At 45.4% G+C, this 14277-nt stretch overlaps 5 protein-coding genes across 7 annotated transcripts in view; 3 read left to right on the top strand and 2 right to left on the bottom strand.

Annotated features, from left to right (window-relative positions):
• The window catches only part of LOC126558551 (annexin B9), a 214663-nt gene that overhangs the window by 129830 nt on the left and 70556 nt on the right, over positions 1-14277 (bottom strand). The gene's annotated exons all lie outside the window — the stretch shown is intronic.
• LOC126558057 (flotillin-2) overlaps positions 1-14277 on the bottom strand; it is a 153070-nt gene that overhangs the window by 112337 nt on the left and 26456 nt on the right. The gene's annotated exons all lie outside the window — the stretch shown is intronic.
• On the top strand, positions 1563-3528 carry LOC126557426 (glucose dehydrogenase [FAD, quinone]). Its single transcript, XM_050213200.1, has one exon. The coding sequence runs from the start codon at positions 1571-1573 to the stop codon at positions 3434-3436; it is 1866 nt and encodes a 621-aa protein (XP_050069157.1). The 5' UTR covers positions 1563-1570; the 3' UTR covers positions 3437-3528.
• On the top strand, positions 6993-8870 carry LOC126557420 (glucose dehydrogenase [FAD, quinone]-like). Its single transcript, XM_050213195.1, has one exon. It carries the CDS (start codon positions 6993-6995, stop codon positions 8868-8870), a length of 1878 nt encoding a protein of 625 aa, XP_050069152.1.
• On the top strand, positions 11328-13182 carry LOC126557441 (glucose dehydrogenase [FAD, quinone]-like). Its single transcript, XM_050213222.1, has one exon. It carries the CDS (start codon positions 11328-11330, stop codon positions 13170-13172), a length of 1845 nt encoding a protein of 614 aa, XP_050069179.1. The 3' UTR covers positions 13173-13182.

A 14277-nucleotide genomic window follows, 5' to 3' on the forward strand; every position in this document is an offset into this window, starting at 1 on the left:
AATAAACCCCATTTTGGAAACGTGTACCGTCAACATTTTCCCTCAATTATACATAGACGAACCATCACTACTACTTCTGTAGTTTTTTTCTGCAAGTAAGGTAATAATATTCACGCTAATTTTCGTGACCAACAACGGGAGACCTTGTCGCAGGCACGATTGCTCGATGCGACAGAACCACAAACACCATCCAGCCCGAAATTGACATTCAGACATGCATACAAAACAGTGTTATTCGTTTCGTTGCTATCAATGTGTTGGTGAATCGTGAAGGTGAATGGCCTTGCGTGATAGAAAATCCTGTGTATAAACCAGGACATGGAGTGAAAATTAGGTTTCAAGGATTTGAACCAATTTCTGGTTTGCCTCAACGAATGGCTTTCTTGTGTGCTGTTGGATTTTTACGCAAATAACATTATTTGGTTTGAATTCTATTTCGTGGAGGAAACGATCAAAAACTTTAGCACCCCTTTACTAATCTAAATGCAACGTAGCACAACCGTTAGCGTCAAAATATTCAAATCGGTTATTATACTCGCTTGTTTCGCTACTGTTTCGTAACTTTGCATCATATAAATCCGCCTACAAGTATGCAATCCCACACGACATGCACTGCGAATCACGCACGGTGCGGAACTTACAATCTTCATTACAATCCTTTTCACGTGCGATAAACATTACTTTACCACTACTACACTGTTGCTTCGGATACGGAACGATTTATCGAACATTAAATGCAAAAGAAGTGTATGTTTACTACCGCAACAGCAGGTGTTATTGTGATTTAATGCACGTTACTATTTACTACCCACAATCTGCAATCAGGTCCATCGTAATCTTCCACTTCCAAGATACCACACCTCACTTGGCCCGAGAGTAGAACCACCAACACGACGAAAATTACAACTCAGAACATCAGTACATACCTGGAAAGATAAAGAAAACAACAACGGGAAATTAATTAACAATCTTGCACTACAACCTTCACCGTAATGACATTAACTCTGTTGTCCACTCAGCGCGTCGTCCATCCCTGCTAACTTCACGTTGTAACAAGTTCATAAAATGTCTGTATTTAGTTACGCCAGCGACATTACCACGGTGCAATACTTGACACCAGTATTTAATATTGTTCTCCTTTGTTTCTCTTTTGCAGGTGATCGATCGACTAGCAGCTTGTGCGGGATAAGGATAAATATCAACCGAGAAACCACACATCCATCACCGGCGCCCATTGTCAGAATACTTGTTCTTGGAGACTTCACATCGCGTCCGGAGAACGGCACGGCCGCGCGGAGAAGCACTTCTGGCGGCGGTGCGTTAAGCTATGTTTCGATGCACCGTTCCATACGGCAATCAGGAGCAGGTCTTACAACATCCAACAGTGCGTCATCGACGCAAATATCCCAATTCTTGATAAACGACACCTACACAACGCAAACGAGCGTTGAGTACCAGTTAAACCATTGACGGTTTAACGATTTAGTAATAGAGTAACGTCTAAGCGCATTGCACATCGCACTCACGTTAGTGTTCGAAGGAGTAGTTGCTACAGCAGCAGCAAGTAAATATGGTATTCAATGTACTGATAGCATCGTCTGTGATCAAAACGGCCACCGTCGTTGGTTCTAGTCTGTGGCTCATCCCATTTCTTTTGGGAGCCATCTCCTACTATCGCTACGATCGCGTCGATCCGGAGTCGCGCGTCATCAATCAGGAAGCGTTACTGCCGGAGTATGATTTCGTCGTCGTTGGTGGTGGCTCAGCCGGTGCCGTCGTTGCAAACCGGCTAACAGAGATCCACCGGTGGAAGGTGTTGCTGCTGGAGGCCGGACCGGATGAGAATGAAATTTCCGATGTGCCGTCGTTAGCGGCGTACCTGCAGCTCAGCAAGCTCGACTGGGCGTACAAGACAGAACCTACGAACAAAGCGTGCCTAGGCATGGTGAACAATCGCTGTAACTGGCCGCGTGGCAAGGTGCTTGGCGGCTCTTCAGTGCTTAACTACATGATCTACGTGCGTGGCAATCGGAACGACTTCAACCATTGGGAATCGTTAGGCAATCCTGGCTGGGCGTATGATGATGTGCTACAGTTTTTTGTCAAATCCGAAGACAACCGAAATCCGTATCTTGCTCGCAACCCGTACCACGGACAGGGTGGATTTTTGACCGTGCAAGAAGCTCCCTGGCATACACCGTTAGTAGCCGCGTTTGTGGAAGCTGGTACAGAGATCGGATACGAAAATCGAGATATCAACGGAGAGCGGCAGACGGGATTTATGATAGCACAGGGCACTATTCGACGAGGTAGTCGCTGTTCGACCGCAAAAGCTTTCCTACGACCCATTCGACTTCGCAAAAATCTGCACATCGCAATGAACGCACACGTCACGAAGCTTGTCATCGATCCAGAAACAAAACACGCGGTCGGTGTGGAGTTCATTCGTGGTGGCAAGCGGCACCATGTGCGTGCTCGGAAGGAAATCATTATGTCGGCTGGGTCGATCAACACACCACAGATACTGATGCTTTCCGGCATTGGACCTCGGGCACATCTGGACGATGTGGGCATTACGACCATCCAAGATTTGCCTGTTGGCGAAAACCTACAAGATCACGTTGGCATGGGAGGATTAACGTTTCTGGTGGACAAACCTGTAGCGATTCTGCAGAACCGTCTCGAAGCGGGTTCCGTAACGATGAACTATGTGATTAACGAGCGTGGTCCAATGACCATACTGGGTGGGCTGGAGGGCATCGCTTTCGTTAATACGCCCTTCGCTAACGTCACCGATGACTGGCCGGACGTTCAGTTCCACATGGCGCCGGCTTCCCTCAACTCGGATGGTGGCGCTCGAGTCAAAAAAATCCTTGGTCTACGCGAGGATCTTTACAAAGAAGTATTTCACCCGATCGAAGATACGTACAGCTGGACAATCATGCCACTGCTGTTGCGACCAAAGTCCCGTGGCTGGGTTCGCCTCAAGTCAAAGAACCCTTTCCACTATCCGCTCATGAATCCGAACTACTTCGAGGATCCTTTCGATGCAGCCACGCTCGTCGAAGGTGCAAAGATAGCGCTCCGTGTCGGTGAAGCTAAAGTGTTCAAACAGTTTGGCAATAGATTGTATCGTAAACCGCTACCGAATTGTAAGCAGTTTAAATTCCTATCAGACGAATATCTCGACTGTCAGGTGCGTACGATATCGATGACCATCTACCATCCAGTTGGTACGGCCAAAATGGGACCGCACTGGGATCCCGGTGCGGTAGTGGACCCAAGATTACGGGTATACGGCATATCCGGGTTGAGGGTGATCGACGCCAGCATCATGCCGACCATCGTCAGCGGTAACACGAACGCGGCCGTTATCATGATAGGTGAGAAGGGTGCACACATGATCAAAGAAGACTGGCTAGGGCACGATCGATGAGATACCGCGCATCTTCAGCTGTAACTAGTAAACAACCCTGTGCCATTCCAAAGTCCGGAGCAAATTTTCTAGCCAGCACAACCGTAAACCCCGAAAAAGCTCCCACAAGCTCTAGTAGGCCAGAGATCATCCCACCCTAAATTCCATCGTACGATCGTTGTCGCATTATCCCTTTGTAATATAGAAATACCTCTTGCGAGTGTGCGTTAAGCCAAGCGAAATCTTAGTCCGATAGCTATTACTGTAGTTAGCCAAGCGTTATTGTGTGCGTACTGTTACACTTCGTTTTCGCCGTGTAGAATAATTAAATAAATATTACCTCAATTGGAAAACCAGACAAGCCTCCCGGACTTTCACGTGCACATACGGTAACACAACTACAAACGTGTAACATTCAAGATAAAAGACCAGTATGGTAATGGAACGTAGGTTGAAGATTCTGACAGAGTGGGGACTCCAGAGCTACTATTATTTCAAGGTTGCTGCAACTGTTGCAACCCAATCACTGCCGGTAGTCATGAGCAGCTTGTAATTGTATTGGACAAACGAACGTGATTGAAACGCTGAATCTGTTTAAACCCTCATATCATGAGGTGTGTGATGGATACAAAGGAGGATGCACTCTCGTTTGTTTGTATTTATTTTTCAAACATAAGGAACCTATTGCTTGGTAAAGTTTTCCTACATGTTTTGTTTTTTCATTTCATAATTATTGTTTTAAAGATTTTTTTCCTGAATGAATGCAGTCTGACAGTTTATTCCCTTAAAGCTTAAGTAATATTAAAAAGAAAATTCAGTCACTCAGATTTTTCAGAAATCAGAAGTCAATGCAATGAAAGAAAAAGAATCCAGATGACAGACAAGGTAAGTTTCGAAGGTGATCACGATAATGTCTGCAAAATAGATCATTTAAATTACCTTGAGTCCAAAAGAATCCAACCCAGTAATTTCCATAATTGACATTTATTGCATGATGTACAATAAAAGACTTTAACAACGTTATAACAATAAAATTGTTTTTCTTATAACTTGCCGCTCAAATATCTCCACAGAACTCAAGAGGGGAAATACTGTTTTATGAGTTTCCTTATTCTTCGAGCACTTACTCAACACAACTTTCTTTCTGGACTATTCCGGACATAAAACCATGCGTCGGATGCTTAAGCGTTTTGCCCATCTCACGACATCCTTTCGAACGATGAACTCGGATTGTCAATCTCATCATACTTAACTCTTCTTGATTTTGTTGTCGTTGTTGTTGTCGGAGTCGAGCCGCGTCGGAGGACAGATCATGTGCAAAATGTTACCTGAAGTTGAAGGAAGTACTTCCCATCTTCTTGTGAATTCTTTTTTCACACTCAAGGAAATCTACCATTTCTCCACGAATAGCATGGAGATCAGTGCAAGGTCACAGGGTCGCAGTAATTACACAACATTGACCTACCCACATGCCTGCTTGATCCGGACAATCCTCCCCACGGGTGACCTTTTGATACGTACAGCCTTCCGCCCAACTAGCCCTGATTGACGACGTGAAAGAAGTCAATTTTACGCTCATATTTTAATGGCCCTTGTGTATGCGGTCCGCCACACGTGAAGAAGCGCCGCCGATGCAAGAAAACAATCATCACTGTGCGCACGTCGACGCACAATAACGCTAGTAAGATGCAGGAGCGTACGATGATGAATGCAACCGGTCGTATTCATATCGACTAATCGACACTGCACTCGATCTTACGCTGCTGACTCAGCTAGTTTGCACAGTTGGTGTAATTTATGAGGATACTTAAAAAATGTTAACCTATCAGTCGATATGCCCCGCGTGAGCTCCCGAGGAACGGGATTTAGTCTTTAGCTTAACAGCATCCAGTGTCAGTTCCGAGGAGGAACGACACCGCCGTTCACATCCGTATTCCAGCCAACTGAAGGCAGTAAACAGTACGCTCTGCCTTCTGCCAATATCAAGCATTTCAGCAGTATCCAATTTAATTCTGCAATACATGGAACGTTTATGACTAACCCAAATGGACTACGATATATATTTTTTTTTTGTGTAATTGCTCTTTGTTGGAGGCGGTGCAATGGTGGATAAATATAGGCAAATAAAATCTGCAATTTTATGGTGCAGGTGGTGCATGGTGAATTCCCGATGAACAAGTGCAAGCAGCATTATGATCGGGAAGGATTTCAACCTTTACGTTTATCTTTAGATGTGTCTAAAGTGCTGTAAGAGCAAAAAGACAAAAAAGTTTTTACACAACTGAAGACTGGTTTAGTTTTATTATTATTAATATAAGCAAAAGCTGTTGTCTTAGGATATCTCCGGTTTCCTTGTTACGAATTGAGTAAGGGTACCCTGGGTTTGCTTATTGAGTGCTCCGGTTTAAGTTATTTAGATCGATGTTTTACCCAACCGATTTTTTGTTTCTACTATTCCTTATCCTATTTTTCTTTAATCCCTTTCTATTTCCACTCCCTGCGAAAAATGCACATGGTAAATGAGCATCAATTAACTTACTAAATAACTACCCCTTATCGACAGTCATCGCACATCAAATCGACAATCGTGTTTCATTATTCTGCACTGGTAATTGAACAAGTATCTGAAAATATTTGCACAAAAACAATCACCATGACATTGAACACAATGTAATTATTTCACTGCAACTAAAACAGTTAACTCAGCGCTGTACTATCTAAAATTAAGTACACACTGTACGTAGTTCATTAAAAATGCCACATCGATTGCACCAAAGAAGAGAACGTAAATGGGGCAGATCCTCTGCAAATGAAGGTCGTTGTATAAATTGTGATAACCTCTGCCCAAGGGTATTGTGACAGGATGGTGAACATGATGAAAGAAAGTTTTAAAATGAAAACGAGCAATTAATTAAGCCTAACAGCAAGGATCTTCAAACTTTATTATTTATTCTACAATCACAATGTTGCATACGTCATGGTCCCAATAATACATAACGTAGCTTTCCCTACATATTCTTCTGTATCCCCAGGAGGTTTGGAAGCTTTCATAACCAGTTTCTAATCTAGACACTCAAACTTGGTTTTAGAACGTATGCATAAAGCATGCTTGGGGATCCAAGAAATGTTTGTAATTTGCATACGCTTCCAACGCCAAAACCCTTAAATTAAACAAAAAGAATAAGAAAAGAAACATGGCAAAACATTCGGAAAATCCAACAAAAAAAATCTATTTCAATCGAATCGATGAAAAAACTCTCACATTCTTGAATGGAAAGACTCTACAGTTTGTCTTCCCGTTTTCTCGTATCGCTTCACATCCACGTCAACATTTCGGTACAATTTTAACCACGAAATATTCGGCCCAGCGAGCTAGGCGTGGATGATCAAGCTTTAGTTACTATACAGAACGCGACTAGTCTGGACGCGCTGAGGGTTCTGCCTGACCACGCGAAGTGATATTTTAATTAGTGCCGGTTAGAGTATGAATGTGAAGGTTCCGAAGTTTTGACACTGGATAGGTTCATTTCATTTATAACTATCCATAAAATTGGGAGTTGGTTGACCGTGGATGAAGATGCTTCGAAGACGAGTTGCTGCTTGGTGCGTGATATTTGTCCTTACCAGCTGGTGGCAAACAGCAGAGCCTCAGCTAGCAGGAATAAGAACACTACTCGGGTTTCTCCGTGACAGTGATGAGCGTTTGCAGTACGAAATGCCGAGCCAACCAACTTTGCTAGCGGCGTACGATTTCATCATCGTTGGTGCTGGATCGGCAGGTTGTGTTCTAGCAAACCGGCTAAGTGAGGTGCCGGATTGGACGGTGCTCTTGATCGAGGCGGGCTCGCACGAGAGTCTCCTCATGGACATTCCGATGGCGGCACACTTTCTGCAAAACTATGATATCAATTGGGACTATCGGACGAAACCGAGCAATCGATACTGTCTCGCGTTCAACAACAATCAGTGCCGGTTTCCTCGTGGCAAAGTGATGGGTGGTTCGAGCGTCATAAACTACATGATCTACACCCGTGGTAATCGTCGGGATTATGATACGTGGGCAGCAATGGGAAATACTGGATGGTCGTACCGGGATGTTCTGCCGTATTTTAAAAAGCTTGAGCAAAGCGTTGTACCAGATGCAAATCCCAAATACGCTGGACAGAATGGTCCGGTTACGGTATCCTATCCCAACTACCGGTCCAACGTGGCACGAGCTTTTGTGCGAGCGAATATCGAAACAGGTGTCCCGTACGTGGACTATAATGGTCCAAACCAACTCGGAACCTCATTTATACAGAGTACCACCAAAAATGGAGAGCGCGTAAGTTCCAACAATGCCTACCTGTATCCGATACGAAATCGAACAAATTTGCATGTTGTTCGAAACGCACAAGTCACAAAGATTCTACTGAATCGCGACACGAAAAGGGCCACAGGTGTTCAATATTACGCCAACAAACGTTATCATAAAGTTCGCGCCAGACGCGAGGTGATCCTCTCCGCCGGTACGATCGGTTCGCCGCACCTTCTCATGCTGTCGGGCATCGGTCCCGCGAAGCATCTGCGCCTGAAAGGTATACAGCCCGTCGTTAATCTCGCGGTCGGGTACAACCTACAGGATCACGTGGCGGCCGGTGCTCTAACGTTTCTTATCGATCGCACCACAACCCTCAAATCGGAGCGCATCTTTACGCTGGAAAACTTTATGGAGTACGAACAAACACACACAGGGATGATGGCATCCATCGGAGCCTGTGAGGCACTAAGTTTCCACGACTCAACGTCATGGCAGAATGACAGCACCCCCGGCAGCAACGATGGGTGGCCCGATCTGGAGCTGCTGCTAATCGGTGGCACCCATGCTGCCGATCGTGCCTACGAAAACAACTTTAACTACAAACCAGCCACATTCAACGCGCTTTTCGGCGATATCGAGCGTCGTGGGTTGGAGGGCTATACGATATTTCCGATGGTTTTACGACCTCGCAGCAAGGGCCGAATACGGCTGTCCAGTGACGATCCATTCCAGTATCCGATCATACAGCCGAACTACTTTGACGATCCGTACGATCTGGAAATTTCGGTACGGGCGATCCGAAAAGCGATTGAGCTCACGCATACCAACGCGCTGAGAAGATACAATGCTCGGCTGCTACCCATCCCTATACCGGGGTGTGAGCAGTTCCGGTTCGAAACGGACGACTATTGGAAGTGTTTTACGCGGCACGTTACTTACACGATCTATCACCACGTGGGTACGTGCAAGATGGGCCCGGCAGGTGATCGGTTGGCGGTGGTTGATCCTCGACTACGTGTGCACGGTATAAAGGGTTTACGAGTGATCGACGCGAGCATTATGCCCAATGTGCCGACAGGCCATACTAACGGACCAACGATCATGATCGGCGAAAAGGGTGCCGACATGATAAAGGAGGATTGGAAAAGGCAATAGTTGTGATTTATGTGGTTCTAATAATGTGTGGACAATATTAAACAATTATTTATTGCACAGCTGGTTAAACAGAAATAAACAAAGTCTTCTATTAACAAATCGTTTTGTTACAGTTAAATTCTAGTATTTGAAAATATCAATGAAATCATTCGATCAACTGGATTTTGTTTATTCATGAAGTGACTATCCACTGGATGTTATGACACTTCTTTACGAGAAAACCAGTTATCATCAACAGCCACAAAATATTCTAAACGCTCGTGTAACTGTTATGACAGTGTTACCAGCATCGTGTTACTGTTATGACGTCAAATATATTGCATCGATATCTAAATCAAGTTTGTTTTCATCTGCAGGATTAAGAATAGAATCACCCAAACAAACATTCTAGAACAGGTCAATCATGTATTGTACCCTCTACCAGAATTGATAATAGATGAATCATGTGAGCATAAACGTATTAAAATATTTTTTCCATTCTACTCTTTCAAGGGATATTCGTTTTGTTGTGTGGTACTTCCCCGTATCATGGCGCAGACATCCAATTCCATTCCTGTTGATTATATGTATCTAATGGTTCGGCTTTGTCTAGTTTTAGATATAGGTATTAATTTGGTGAATTAAAAAAGGTTCAATACTATCTTGAATGTAATAGATAAATACGCCATAAATGGGTTCAAGGAGGTCCGAGCACTTCTCAGAATTATATTTTATTCATATAATATTCTACAAGCACCGGGGTGGCCCGGTGGTGTAGGCGACAGCGGTGCTGGCCTTCAAACGGCAGGACCGGGGTTCAAATCTCATCCGGACCGGGGAATGTAAATTGGCATTGCATTTGTAAGAACGACACAAACGAAAGAATTTCACAACCAACAGAAACATATTCACTCAACTCTTGTTAAGAAATTTAACTTCTCTCCAGAAGGAACTACTACGACAAAAAAAAACCCTTAATATCCCCTAATTCACCCAAGTAGAACAGTAACACGTCACTTGAGAACTCACTTCGTACTATTCTGTTTTGTTACTCGCTCCCTTCTCCACTGCTCTAGAATTCACTTAACATATCACCGATCATTAAAACAACTTGCGACACATTAAGCAACAACAGACATCACTTACATTCGAGGACAAACGAGTGATGGTGACCGTATTTAAACCCACGAAAAAAACCTAAACATCAAGACTTCCTCCGTTTGCGGAGCTAAACCGGAAAGAAAAGAAAAGTCCGGTCAAGGAGAATGATAACGCAATCGACATCACACGCACATACACAGAGCCTCCAGTGTGAAGAATGCATCAACCGCAGATAAAAAAATCCCCCGATTACTACGCGAAAAACTCGCTACCACTCGCAAAGAAAGTAGCATTCACGTCGGCCAAGTTCAAGTTTGCACCAGCGTAGGAGTGTGTGTGTGTTGGTAAGCAAGCCGTACTGGGCTGGGTAAGCAGTATCCGCGACCTTATCCGAACGTAGCTCAATGCAAAATGAAAAGACTCACTCACCGTATGCCTCATCCCAACTCACAGTGCAGTTTGAATGCAGTTTTTTGACCGAGGCAACATGCAACAGCCGAAGGTTACCGGGGGCATTCATTTACTGGGGTGGGTTGGGAATGCGCGGTGGTAAGCGGGAAACTGACGGATCGTTAAATCTGAGGGAAGTGCACGGTAAACGGTAGCGCACAGGTGAATGAGTAGTTTCCCTGCCACCATAATCAATTGCAATGTGCGCTACCGCCCCTTTCACTTGATTCTTACACGTTATTTTACTACTCCGCATACTAGCTGGCTCATTGTTTTCTCACTACTCCGTTCCTCTGTCTCATCGATTGATCTCTCTTTCTTCAACTTTAAAAGTGAGAACTCTTGATTTGCTCACATTCGAGCAGTTTATATTGTGCAAGATCAATCGCACACTGTTCTACTTGCAATTGTCAATCCGTAAAAAGAGGTAATTCTCTTAACCCTCAACAGGATCTATGGATCTGGGCCCATAAGGGCCGCAAAGGGGAGGGACCCCACAGACAGGGTGCGGATTCTGGAAAACCCCCTTCGTGTACTCGATTCGAGCAGCGCAACCGCACAGGAAGTACGGAGCGTCCGAAAACTAGTTAACAGACTAGCTCCCGCTTCGCACAGCTACATTTGCACAAAGTGCTTCGCCTAGAGTACTGGTGACGGGGAAGTAAGCGCTTAAAACGCATGATATCCACGGCCGCGGGACTCAGTACGAGTGTAGTCGCGAAGCAGTGTGCGTTGATGATCGTGTGCAGAATTTCAGTGCAGTGGTCACCAGGACGGGAACCTTGGCTCGAGCAGATGTACCGCGTTGTGCCGGTGCTGTAACCATACTTCCGAAAGGACCGTGAACCAGTGCATTTCGATTAATTCTAGTGATCTGCAGAGCGAGCGAATATTGCAGTGGCACTGGTGTAGCCGCATCACCAGAACATGCAGTATTTACCACTCGCGGCCGGTATTCTGGGCATGGTGAGCTTCACCCGGCCCCAGGATAGCCTGCTGTCGATGCTTAGCTTTCTGCAGGATGGTGGTGAGCGCATGACGCACGAACTACCGAGCCAACCCATTGTGCAACCGGAGTATGATTTCGTGATTGTCGGTGCTGGATCGGCCGGAAGTGTGCTAGCAAATCGGCTTAGTGAAGTGTCAGACTGGTCGATACTGTTGATCGAGGCAGGACCGGGCGAGAACCTTCTGATGGACATCCCGATGGCCGCTCACTACTTGCAAAACTTTAACATCAACTGGGACTATCGGACGAAACCGAGCGATCAATATTGTTTAGCGTTTAAAAACAACCAGTGCCGTTTCCCACGTGGCAAGGTGATGGGCGGTTCGAGCGTACTCAACTACATGATCTACACGCGTGGTAATCGACGCGACTTTGATCACTGGGCCGATCTGGGAAATCCGGGTTGGTCGTACGACGATGTGCTACCATACTTCAAGAAGCTCGAGCATAGTGTCGTACCCGATGCGCATCCTGCCTACGCCGGCAAGGACGGCCCACTAACGATCTCCTATCCGCGGTTCCGATCCGACACGGCGAAAGCGTTCGTGCAAGGGGCAATAGAAAATGGTGCCCCGTACGTCGACTACAACGGACCAACGCAGATCGGAGTTTCGTACATCCAGAGCACAACGAAGGATGGAAAGCGGGACAGTACCAACGTTGCGTACCTTTACGACATGCGTGATCGCTCCAACCTGCACGTAAAGAAAAGCAGCCAAGTAACCAGAATTTTATTCGACCGCAGTACCAACCGAGCGACAGGTGTACGCTTCTATCACCAGGGTCGTTTTTATACCGTTCGTGCCCGGCGAGAAGTGATCGTGTCGGCAGGAGCGATTGGATCACCTCATCTGCTGATGCTTTCCGGCATAGGACCGGCCGAGCATCTCCGTGCCAACGGCATCAAACCGATCGCAGATTTGCCAGTTGGTTACAACTTCCAGGATCATACCGCTGCCGGTGGGCTAACCTTTCTGGTAAACAACACCCAAACGCTCAAATACAAGGACGTCTTCCGGTTGGAAAATTTTATGAAGTATCAGTACGAAAAGCAAGGACCCTTTACGTCCATCGGTGGCTGTGAAGCGATCGCTTTCTACGATTCAGAGCGCCCGCGCGATCCAGACGGTTGGCCAGACTTTGAGCTGCTACACATCGGCGGCACGATCGCTGCTGATCCAACGTACGAAGTGAACTTCAACTACAAGCCGAAAACATTTAAGAAACTGTTTGGCGACATTCAGCGTAAAGGCATGGATGGTTTTACGGTGTTCCCGTTGATCATGAGACCGCGCAGCAAGGGTCGCATCACGCTGAACGGTTCCAACCCTTTCCGGTATCCCATCATCGAGCCTAACTACTTTAGCGATCCGTACGATCTGGATATTTCGGTACGCGCTATTCGGAAGACGATCGAGCTCACCCGTACGGCGGCGCTGCAGCGTTACAATGCCCGGCTGCTGGAAATTCCGATGCCAGGCTGTGAGCAATTCCGTTTTGATTCGGATGACTACTGGAAGTGTTTTTCGCGACACGCTACCTTCACTATCTATCATCACGTGGGGACGTGCAAAATGGGTCCACGGAAGGACCCGACGGCCGTAGTTGACGCGAGGTTGCGCGTGCATGGTGTCAAGGGATTGCGGGTGATCGATGCCAGTATCATGCCGGATGTTCCGGCCGGCCATACGAATGCGCCCACCATCATGATCGGTGAAAAGGGAGCCGACATGATCAAGGAAGATTGGAACGAACTTACGTAGTGGAATGTAACGGGCGGATGTTACATTGTCGGTAGGGTGACTCTCATCCTTCACAGTCAAATAGCACTAGAAAACAAGTTTGTGCACGGATGCGGCATGCAATTTATATCCATTCCTAAACACGATCTCCCCCAAGAGAAAGCAATAATTATTTATATTATTTATAAAGTTAGCACAATATCGCTAGTGATAAATGTAGAACAGTGATGCTTTGTACCCAGTAATAAAAGACTTCGTCTAGCTTATTACATTACGAAACCGAGTCTGTTTTGCATTATTTTGCCGTCCGGAAATCTCACATGATGGAATGTTTTATCGAGGTTGAATCGGTAGTGAAAATTGATAGCCTCTTGTGGAAATGCATTTCTGATTTAATCACACGTGATTGTTCGCCCTGACGTACCTAACACGTCAGAGAAAATGTGAAGGTTTTGATGTTAGCAGAAGCTACCACAACGCCAGAAGTTTTCAAAATCGTTCTCTATTCAATTATATTTCTCACTCCCTTACTCGCTGGAGGTACAATTGTTTGTTGTGGAAATTAAACGAACGATTAATCACATCGATTACGCGTCGGAGCAGCTAGACACGATGTACGATATCAATTCTGATGGTGATGCAACGACGTTGTATACGAAATGAAATAGTCAACATTCACGCAATGAGTAGACATTTTTAAATAATAAATGGGAAGGAAAATAGGATGAAAAAAGCATGACTTTGCATTACTCTAATTGAATATAACAAAACATTAAAATTTGCAAACATACAATACAGTCTTTCCGCTTTCCAAATTGGATCAAAGATCAATGAACTACAATGATCCTTGAATTGTGCACTCGTTTGGTGCGACGAAAGCGAAGGCACAAAAGCCAAGGTAATGCGATGGTTCAGAATCGAAGGGCCACACTGTCAAGATCACGGCGTGTCCCTTCTGTGAACGGGACACACTTGCATCATCGGTGCTGCATTGTCAAGGACGCACTATCGGCACAACACACCATCAAGACGGTCAAATTCTTCTCAGGTTTAAGATGATCGGGCCAACAAATATTTTATTTATTTATTTATTTATAATTAAATGCGACGACACGTCGCCGTATTG

This window comes from Anopheles maculipalpis, chromosome 2RL (assembly GCF_943734695.1).
Source record: "Anopheles maculipalpis chromosome 2RL, idAnoMacuDA_375_x, whole genome shotgun sequence".
In the NCBI taxonomy this organism is placed as follows: Eukaryota; Metazoa; Arthropoda; class Insecta; order Diptera; family Culicidae; genus Anopheles; species Anopheles maculipalpis.